The sequence below is a fragment of the Protopterus annectens genome, chromosome 11.part0 (assembly GCF_019279795.1).
Source record: "Protopterus annectens isolate FY-2018-M chromosome 11.part0, PAN1.0, whole genome shotgun sequence".
Lineage (NCBI taxonomy): Eukaryota > Metazoa > Chordata > Ceratodontiformes > Protopteridae > Protopterus > Protopterus annectens.
Genome location: NC_056745.1, coordinates 1318435448 through 1318447069, shown reverse-complemented (window position 1 = coordinate 1318447069; position 11622 = coordinate 1318435448). Strand labels below are relative to the sequence as shown.

General features: G+C 36.1%; 1 protein-coding gene across 1 annotated transcript in view; it reads left to right on the top strand.

Annotated features, from left to right (window-relative positions):
• The first annotated feature begins 260 nt into the window (after positions 1-260).
• LOC122815831 (D(4) dopamine receptor-like) overlaps positions 261-11622 on the top strand; it is a 958504-nt gene continuing 947142 nt past the window's right edge. Inside the window, exon 1 of the mRNA XM_044088634.1 lies at positions 261-971. Coding sequence (XP_043944569.1) covers positions 944-971 — 28 coding nt within the window. The 5' untranslated portion in view covers positions 261-943. The remainder of the gene's footprint in view (positions 972-11622) is intronic.

The following is an 11622-nucleotide window of genomic DNA, read 5'->3' as shown; positions in this document are numbered from 1 at the left end:
TTTCCCACTGTACAAAATGATTTTAGAAATAAAATATCTATTGTACCTCATAACATGAAAAACCTGAGAACTATGCACACAGCTACACATTTTGGATGCACCTGATATGTCAGCAGAGCCAGCCCCTTAACTAACTGTTTTAATATGCCTAATCTCTGTTGCTAAAGGTAAATATTACTGAAAATCCTCAAGTCCACTGATTGGGCAACTATTTCAAGGCAGCGCACTCACCACTGATGCTACAGTACGGACAAACTGAGAAAAAAAGGTTGATTCAAAAGGGATGCAATGCTTCCCTCTGCCTGTAAAAAGGAAACATCACAGCAGCCAATCTGTCTTCACAGCTCAAACTAGGAGGTGATTTTTTTCTTTTCTTTTCTTTATTTTTTTATTTTTTTTTTTTTTTGCATAAGTGATACCACTTAACATCCAAGAGACAGAGGAAGAAAGAAAAAGAGAGAGAGAGAGAGATTACTTGTACCTGCAAAAGGCAACTCAGCAGACTGTCTCAGATTGCTTCTCACCAGACACAGGAAAGCAAGACGTTCCCAGGACTGGAACACTCTAGCCTTTAAAAGGACCAAGAGCAAAGACAGACTAAAGGAAAGGCCACAAGTTTGCAAATTTTAAAACTGAAAGGAAGTATTTTACTTGACTCTGACAATGACTGAAAACTGTGGACTTGGCGATAAGAGGATTACTGCTTAATATGCATATGACTACGAGGTAATACACAGTTCAGGAAACTTGGGTCAGTAGCCAGGTGAGGAGCAGGTGATCTTTTTCTGCTCCATAGTGACTTTTGCACTGACACATTCTTCCTGTCCCTGTTATGGAATATAGATCTTTTCAAATTTTTGGAAAGGGTAAAGCAAAAACCTAAATTGTGAAGTGGGAACAGAGAAGGAGAACATACACGAGGCCTCACTGGTCTCTTATACAGATGCTCCAACACCGCATGGGGGAAACAGGTAACATTCCTATCTGACAAAATGTTAATTATATAAATTATTTCCATTGGTAAAACAATTATATATAATATTTCTTTGTCATCATCATAAAACAACTACTCGGTATGCAATCTGTAAAAGTATCACAAAATACAGAATGTGAGGCAGTCATTCACAACAAATGCAAGCAGGTAAATAAAAGCAGATGCTTGCAGGGAGAGTTTTAGCTTGTCAGCTGTTGTGGTGTATACTGAAGTTAATGAATATGTTTGAATGTAAGGGGTCCCAATTGTCATTAGATTGCATGGTTTGTGGAACACTTCCATCTGGCCACCTGCAGCCCATTTCGATAGAAGTCTCTGTAGCTGGAATAACTGCAGAAACCTCCTCCTACCCCCCAGCACACACTGTGCCAATCATGATTTCAAAGGATGGAGTCTGACTGCACATTGATAGAGCAACTTATAGAGGAGAGGAGTTTTCAGAAACAAATGAGTCGGTTTGTGTCCCTCTCAGCATCAAGTGGTAGTGGAAAAGGTAGATTTTTATTTATATAATTCAGGAACTGTGAGCTTAAGTATAATCATATGAAAATATTTCATGATAATTACTATGATCTACAGAACACATTTTCAGAATTTGTACAAGACAGAATTATATTATGGGACAGCGTGTTTTTTAATAATGTTTTCCTCATGGCACAATAGGTACATAATACAACTGTTACAAAAAAAAAAAAAAAATTCATGGGATCAAAGTCCAGGAGGCAGCCCTGACAAATACTACATAAGGATGAAAAGAAAGGCAGCTTAGAAGCTATGTAGGACCTAGTGGGAAGCAAAACACAGGCAGCAAGAAGGGAGTGCCTAAATTCCTTTAAAGTACCTTAACGTTTTTGACATTCAGTGATCCACATGTATTTTATTGTCATTAACTTAACTGCTACATATATAAGACCAATCTAGGCATGAGGAATTCATATATAAAACTGTGATTAAGACAGCAAACAGATCACAAATTTGATTATATTAAGGAAATTGTATTGTGCTTTAGAAATTGGAAATTACAGTCAAACGGCTTGATGTCTCAGTATGTTCACTGAGGAATGAATAATATTTTTCTTTGTAAGATATTTTATTAATCTACATTAGAATGTACAGTGAAACATGTTTTACCACGCCACCTGGATAATAATACAAGAGGACCAGTTATGCTTGTGGTGCATGCCAGTTTCAGTTCAGAAATAAACTTCTGCCAGTAGAAATGGTAGGGAAGTTGTAGTTTGTTATAACAGCAGTTCTTGTGTTGAATCAATGGGACTGTATGCTGAATGTAGTGCTGTATGATGGGGAGAAGAAGAAAGAACATAACTAGAGACATTTTCATTGAGAAGGATACATGTTCTACATACACTATGACTAAATGTAATAATGCACTCATGCCATGCAGACTTCCAAAATGTAACTGTACACTTCAGACAGAGAAATGTATCAGCTTTTAAACGAGGGGATAACTACTTTCAAAAAGTGAAGGCAGACTACAGAAGAAATGCCAAAATGCAATGTTTGTTATAGTAGATGCCTAGCTCACTTTGTTCAGTGCACAAAACTGAAACAAAATGTAAACAGGTGACTGGAAGAGACTTTAGTTATGGAATGAGTAAACATATTGGGGGCCCTAACAAAAAAATGGAGACTTTTGAAAAAAAAAAAATAACAGCACAGCCAGACAGGCATAAAAAGAAGGAAAGAAAGAAAGGAAGAAAGAAAGAGCATGGTTACCAGCTTATATGAAGTGGAAAACAATCCCGTGGGCAACAAAACATGCAGTCCAGCATTTCACAATAATAGCATTCCGATTTTTTTATTTTTTTATTTTTTGTTAGCCGGTGAATCCGATAAATGTTAGGAATTCAGTGGTAGTGGAGATATCCTCTCTAAGTCACTGAGTTCTAGGGTAAAGAAGTCTTATGACAACAATGTAAATTCATAGAAAAGAAACTTCAGCATGCAGCCTTATTCCTTTTTTTCGTAATGCTCAGCAGCATCTATGTAAGCTGATATTTTTTTTTTTTTTTTTTTTTTTGCATTTGCAATGTAGTGTGTCTCAGTAGGTGAAACATGAGGATACAAACACATGATTTTGACATTTCACAGCAACTTATCTTTAATTGCTCTAACGTTTTACTCTTCCAATAGTGCTGGCATTCGGATGACTGAAGCGATTTAGTTGGGCAACTTCTCTAATTAAAAGGGAACTTCTAAAACAAGTGAAATAATTGTTTTATCCAAAATGGAAAGGAAAATTCATAATTTGTTTTAAGAGGCAAACTGAAAGGCTTCATTAGCATCCCGTTTCTACACTATGGCATTTTATGTTTACACAGGAAGATCATGGGATCATGTAACACTTAGCATGACTAATGTCATTTACATGTTAATCTGAAATAAACTGAATCTGGGAACAGATTAAACCCTGGCATTAATCATTGCTGTATCCACCATCAAAGTCAGGGAACAAAGCTTTGGGGAAGCAACTGTTATATATGTCTGTATAGTGTTTTTTATCCAGTAATTGTTCTAATAGTTTTTAATTCTGAGGCAAAGAAATGGTGCTGCCTGCAAAAAAAATTGAAATGGCTATGCTGCTGTGATCTGTTGTTGGTAAATTATGATTTATACTTTTTGGAGGTGACTTGTAGGTATGAAACATACACCCAATTTTGTTCTGACAGAAATGATGGTCTTTCGCAATCTGAAGGTACCAACCATATGTTGATATCTGGTTCAGCCAGATTTCTCATTGATGCTTTCAAATGAGTATTTTTTTAAGGAAAATACTTAGATAATACTTGAAAACATAAAACTCAGAGCTACTACGTGAAATGTTTTTCATAAAGAAGTTTCAGTTCTAGCTTAATGTAAGACATTAGATGAAACATTCATCTCTATGATGGACATGTTTGTTTTACTTTTTACACTAATATTTTGGAGTCAACAAGAAAGCAGCTAGCTGGCTGGTAGATGGTTTTAAATTATTAGACCAGATTACATCAGTTCTTGTACAATACATGATTTGATGGGATGCAAAAACAGAAATGTTATGCAATGACTACAATGACTGTAATGATTTTGTCTACATTACACTGAATATAGATGTATAGCATAAAGATATACCCATATAATGCATATGGTGTGATTTGGATTTGATTTGGGATACTAATGCAAAGGTGACTTCTGCTAAAGACTCCTTGCATAGGGTATCTATGTGATGTACTGCAAGTTGCACTATGCAATATTTTTATTTTTATGAAGCCCACCCACCATCAGAATGGCAGTTTTATAACAAATGAGATTTCTGCTCTATTTTGCATATAACACCTATGGTTCATGACATAGAAACATTGATCATAAAGAGGTATATGTTACTTATTTTCTGCTAAGGTCATTCCTTAACACTTTCCTGAAACTTTGCACAGTACTGGAAGTGTGAATAAGTAAATGTGGAGTGAATGATATGAATGATACTGACTTAACAAGCCTCATGTTTGTTATAAAATTGTATGCAGCTTCATCACTGGCTCAGTGACATAGCTATACTGACCATTCAGCTATGCTGCATCTGTCATGTGACCATTGTTCAACCCCTCTGCTATATCACCATGAACCAGTTCTTTGGCTGCATTACCAGTTAGACAGGTCACATTTTAAAAAGATTTATTTGTTTAGTCTACATAATAAATGTAACTAACAGACAATGTTGATTTCAATATGTAGATCCTCTGCAGCAGATGTAAAGCTGTTGGGGAGGTTATGTACCTGAAAACTGAGGTAAATCGGCCTCTATTAGAAAGAAACATGCTTCTCAGCCCTGCAGCAAACAATGAGAAAAAAGCTGTAGTAGGTAATCTAATAGAAACATAGAGATGATACTTTCCATTGCAGAACTTAAATCAGATTCCTTCTCTCCCTAAGATGAAGAGGTCATGATATGAAGCAGGTGGTTTTATATATTCCAGGTCTACCTCAGACAGTTAAAAAAAGCATCAAAAGATCTTGTCAGGCACATTTACAAATAAGGAGATGAGAGGAGTGTGTCATGCCAAACACTTTGAAGAATATTATATAAATATAAGATAGTTTATGAAGGTAGCATTAGAGCACACAATATCAACCAGCAAAGGGACATAGTCTGAAAATTTAGGCAACAGATGTGGGGTGAACTATGCAACATTTTTGTAAGTAATATATGGATAGCTTGATGAATCCAGTTGTGGCAGTGAATTCAAAAATGCCAGTGCTGAAATTAAGGGTATTTTAACAGTTAAGATAAGCTGTTTTGAAGTTACCCCAGCTTGCTGAACAAAGCAGGCAGACTGCATTGTCCAAGTGAACTTAAGCTTCCACTGGATTTGTTGTTTCATTTTAGGTTGCATGTAGTAATGCAACTTCATATGGCATGACCATGTAAACAGTTGTCTTCTACTCATTATTCTAGCATGAATGACAGCCAGCTGTGTTCACTCTGAGCTAGCAGATCATGAATAGTGAGAATGCGCTCAACATCCATTGCTTACTTTAGGTTCCGGCAGTTGAGATCCTGCTCCTGAATTGTCAGAAGATAGATCAGTGATATTCTGAAACAGGTAAAGGAATGGTGCATTCTGATCTATCAATAAGGTATTTCAGAAGGAATGTAATCACAAAAAAGATAATTTCTGTCATTAAAAAAAACTACTTTATAGTCATCAGGTTCCAAGAGTTATTGTCGCATAATATCTTTCCATCACCCAAAACTCTTTCTCATCTGTGGAAAAATTGCTCACAGAGCATCAACTTATACTCAACTCCCAAAAAGCTAAGCTCCTATTATTTCTCCCCAAAACTCTCCACCACCTTAAATCCACCTTTACTATTTCTTCGCTGGATAACACTCTCATCAAAGCTAAGCCTCACACTAAGTTACTGGGTACAATAATCGATGACCAACTCAAATTCGACATCCATATCCAACACTGTATCAAAAACCTAACATGAAACTGGGTCTTCTCTACAAAAATAAGAAATTTCTTGCTCCCAACTCCAAACCCACCCTTGCCCAAGCATGGTCTCCTCTACGCCTTCCCTGTCCTAACTCACATCCAGTCAAACCTACTCTCCAAACTAGAACAATCTTACAATGACATAGCCAGATTCACCAGTAATCAGCCTTATAAATCCCATCATTGCCTTGCCCTGAAACAGCTTCAATGGCTAGAATTCCCCCAACTCTTACTACTTGCCCAGCTGCAGCTGACATGCTCCCTACTCAACAAACTGCTAGCCTGCATATCACTATCTACCTTATTATCCCCTTATACCCCAACCTGGTCTAGTTCTAACCAGCATCTTCTAAACATCTATTAAAGCAAACAAAAGTTATGGTAAACTCCTCTATAAACACTCTGTGTACCTTGCGTGGAATAACCTACCACCTCACATACGTAGCATCACTAGTTCCAGCTGCTTTAAAACTGGAGTCAAGCACTACTTTCTGAACTCAAAAGTTTGTCCTTGCCTAAATCCTCCATATTCTGCCTTTTCCTTTCTTTTTCTTTTCACTACCTGTGTACATCTAATAACTCAGTCTGCTCACTAGATAATACTAAATTATGCTACTTGGGAAAGATATGTCATTATTGTAAATACTTAAATGTACTAGTATTTACTTCATTGTGTTTTATTTTTATTACAGTTGTTCCTTTCACCTGATTACTGCATATGTAACTTTTGCTTATGTTGTATTGCTGCACTGTTTTTCTTGGGTTTTGTATATTGTCTACTATGTTATCTTTTTATGTTTGTATTGCTGGAGCTTTTCTCCTCGGGTCTCCACTGAAAACGGGCCATTGGCTCAGATGGATTTACCCAGTTAACAAATGTCAAATCAATAAAATAAATAAATAAATATCCTTGCCTCTGAAGCTTAAATCTTTACCTATGTATTAGGGTCTTGTGTAGGAACACAATATTATCTATCCCATCCTTCTACTGGTAACTACATGTGTAAGCTGTCCTACTCCTCTTGAAATATTTAAGTGAAATGTCTTAACCTTACTCTGAGATAGTGTCACTTTAGCCTAGTTTATATTAAATAATGGGGTACTGAGGGTGAAGTCCCCTTCATGGGTCGATAGAGGTTGCTCCCGCATTACCCAAGACTTCAGATTTACAAATATATTTTTCATGCTTACACTTAGTCTCTCACTTCAAAAGAAGTAATTTAAACATACTATTTCCACATGTTTTATTTATTTATCTTTTAACATGGTAAGTCCACTGGAAGAAAGTGTCCCTTTTCAGTGTTAATCTTGTAGCACTGTCTGAATACGAAACTCACAGAACAGGTAAAGTGAGCTTCAGGAACCTTAGGAAATCAAATCTTGAACTACAGAAAGCATGCCATTGACATGTCAGCTGTCAGCCTTACTACTTCTGTATAGGTTGTTCCTGTACAGAGCTGTTTGTATCGACTAATAGCTGCTATGTTCGCTTCTCTAATAGCTGTGAAACGGCCTTGCATTACTTTTTCTTCTGCCACGTTATTCTTTGGCTTGGACCATCTAGAGCAAGACCCCTCCAAAATACTTAGTGACCAAAAGGTTTCTTGACTTGAAGCCTTCAAACAGTCGTCCCATGATTACATGACTAAGATCATTAAGTTTGTCCATTTTATGATTAGCACTTCCTACATGTTATAGCATTTACCAATACTTATATTATTTCATCCATGATACATTATGATAAATAAATATGAGCCTGTTGCTTTGAACTTTGTTTACACTGGCAGCTTAACTGCACATAATATCATATTGTCCAGTTAATATCAGGATTATCACCACAGGACTGAATCTGAATATAATAAACTGAATTGTGACAATTTCTCTGTTTCACCTGCTTATGATTTCCTGGAAATCTTTTACCTTTGACTATTAATTGCCCAGTACCCCTCATAACAACAACAGTAAATAAATACATACATACATACACACATACATACATAAATAAATTAAAACATGTCAGGAATATAATGCCTGTGATTAGCGTTAAACAATAAATTATTATTTTTCTAAGAGTACAGAAATATTTTTTCTAAACATGTTCCTGATAAGTAATCATTGCATCTGATTTTTCAGCAACCTTTCAGAAGCTCCAGTCTCGATAAAGGGAATTTCAGAACACTAAAAAATTAAGTGCAAATTTCTTCAAATAAGAGCAAAGTGCAAAGCTTGCTGCTATGCGTTATAAATGTTGATGTAGGGGGTGCACCCCCACACCTCCTCTACTGATATATACTAACTCCAAGATCACTGTACCTCAAAGAAAAGGGAATATGTCAAGATACAGCAACTTTGAACCTAATAAATATTTCCCTGTTATTACACTAACATTTTCTCATTTCTGAGGATTGCTCTTAAAGTCCCCAAACATACAATAAGAACTGAATTTTTCTATTGCTTGTCTTGAAGCGCAGTACAAGAAGACTGACCTCCAGTGGAACAGGGAGATGAAAGCAGCAACCTACAGCCATCATTCAGCTGGGAGTTAGGAGATTTTCCTGTTTGCTACTAGTACTCCATTAGGTGTAAAATGTTAGGCCAGCTATCTAATGAATGCTTGTACAATCCTTGGTAAGCTTGCATTCCCTGGTTTACATTTCTAGTTTCCAGCTACTAAGGCTTTTGCAGTAGGAATCTGTCAAAGGCCATCCTCTGGAATGGTGTGGGGGTTTGACTTCAGCACTAATTGCTCACGCCTGTCAGCTCCCTGACCAGTTCCACTAACGTCCTGGCAATTAATTGAATATAGACCATGTGAACAAATCAGGGTCAAATGCTATAACATCAAAAAAACACCTAAAATCATAAAGTCTCTAGTTCACATATACTGTACTTCTGGCTATTATTAAACATATCACAGATGGGAAGATTGCTGTTAAAGTAAAAAAATAAATAAGTAAATAAATTGCACTTCAGCATTAAATGCATTATCTCAGAAATATTGACTGAGTGCAGATAGTTTGCTGGCAGTATTGAATATAATTTTTTTAATGTTACGATTGCATTTTCTCCTACTTCTGTGCTCTGCACTATGTCAGCCAGGTCATGCCTCTCAACCTCTCAGAGCAAGAAATCTGGACAAAGTCAAAAATAATGGGGAACAGAAGCCTAAAAACAGGTACTTATTTTAACTGTTGCTCATAAATACCTAGAAATTTGATTTAATAATAAGCTTTGCTTTAATATGTATTTTTTGAAGGATGTAAAGAGTGAAATTCAAATATCTATTATACTGACTTCTATCCTCAATGATTTGTCATAAAACTAAAAATTATATGAACAACAGACAAAAATATGAAGGCACAAATCTAGACATTCCATGAAAATCTGAACTGTTGAAAGGTATGTGTTCCACTTATCTGTGCTAATAACCTTCAATTTTAAATCATCTGCAACTCCACTGAGGAAACTGCCTACTGCAAAAGTCTATAAATACCACTAAATTACTTTATCACTTGTTAGAATAAAAGACGATGGAGAACATGAGTATGTTTGTATACAGGGGATTAAGAGTGGGCCAATGATCTTAACCAGCTTATAATGTATCTCAGACATAGATGTCAAGAAATTTAATCTTGATCTCCATGTTTAGAACACATAATAAAAGGTTATGATCAGAGACACGATCATAAATATTTGCAATATATGGAGCTTTTGCTAGCTTTCAAAGTCATAAAGTACGTAGTAAGCAAAGTCAGAAACACAGAATGAGGGATTCTGTTAGAACATTCTGTTGGACATGCTACACTTAAAGAAATCCCAATCTCTCAGAGCCACACACTCCAGGGATCTAAACCTTGTCATCACAATAAACAAAATATGCTGGAGGGATAGGTTCCTGACCCAGAGACTCCCCACACTCTAGAATAGACTGCCCACACATGTCAAGCAGAGCACCTCTTTGGCCCTCTTCAAAAGGAACCTTGATGACTGGATGGGAGAAAGGAACTTCACCCCAGGGATCACGTCAGTTGCCCTGCTAGACAGGGGTCCAGGGAAGTAAATAGTGTGGGAAGAAATAGCCAGGGAATTGTTATGGCTAGGCTTGTATAGGCCCTAGGGCCGATAGCCTAGTACCAACCTATGAACCTATGAACCTAAAATGTCAGGGGCACATTACTGACATAGACAGCAGGCAGAAACAAATATGTTCTCTTTTTTATTCTGCTGCTGTTGTTTGTTGTCATTACTGGCAGGTTTTACTCCCTAGACTGATACCTGATCTTAACAAGTGAAGCAGGGGGTACTCCACATTTGTTAAGATTGCACTTCACACTATAGAAGGACTTAACTGATTTGTCTTTTTCCAGATATCAGAGCATAAGTGCCTTGCTCCATGCACTACATTACAGTTAGGCACATTATTTGATTCTGGCTGTAGTCATATAAACATTAAATAAATGGAACCATTGTTGTTGCTTGTTACTGCTAGTTGAACCATAAAACCCCTATGGCACAGTGCTTGCCTTTAAAATAAATTAACTACACTTTGTACAAAAACAAAGTGTAGATTATTTTTATTACAATCTCTGTAGATTCACTTTTGTATATTTAGTCTGATTATAAAAGTATATCTGAAATGCAATACAGATGAAAGTATGCCACAATCAATGACAAACTGAAGTGATGAGTTTCAGTTGCTTTAAACTAAAGGTCACACTGATTTAACTTCCAAGTTTGCATGATATCAGAAACCCCCTTTGTATTAATTAGTACTCAACAGCACCACAATTCACCATGTTAGGATTTTTCTATGACCTTCATCCTGAACTGCCATTATAAGCATCATTTTAAAAATACTATACATTTTACTCGAATTGTCTTCTGGTTGTGTTAACAAATGCAAGCTTTTTGATGCTGACTTCTATAAATATGCAACATGCAAGCTTTTTGATGCTGACCTCTATAAATATGCAACAATTTAACTAAAGATGCAAGTGCAAGTGATGATTAGAGCACTACAGCAGCTGTAAACTGTTCAAAGCCCTATCCCCGGAAATGAATGATAACTGCCATATTGCAGGTGGTATAGACGTGTGAGCAAGTTTTACTTCCAGTACAGGCAGATAGGTACAGATACAAAGATTGTAGTGCATGGGGCAAAAAAATTAAATATATATATATATATATATATATATATATATATAAATATATATATATATATATATATAAATAATGTGAATGCATTTTCTTTGTCATGTGCTTTCTAAAGTCTGCTGAAAGTTGCTAGACGTCATAGTAGTACATTTTTTCCTTAAGACTGCGTATTTTGTTTCTTGATTTTCCCTATTCATTTATGTGCAACAATTGTGTAGCTGTGACATAAAATTCAGAGAGTAAACCCTATTTTAGAGTGAACTAGTCAACTTTAACAAAAATAAATAAATAAATAAATAAGGAAACTTGCAGTGACTGAGTCAGTGAATCCTGTTTATCAAATCTTTCAGTCACTGAAGATCAATTGAGTGTAGAGAGATCGCATTTGTCCTCACAGTCACCACAAGTAAATCTCACCAACTATAGATTTGTATCATGTTCGATACACTATTTCTCCTTATGGGGTGATTTTGGTGA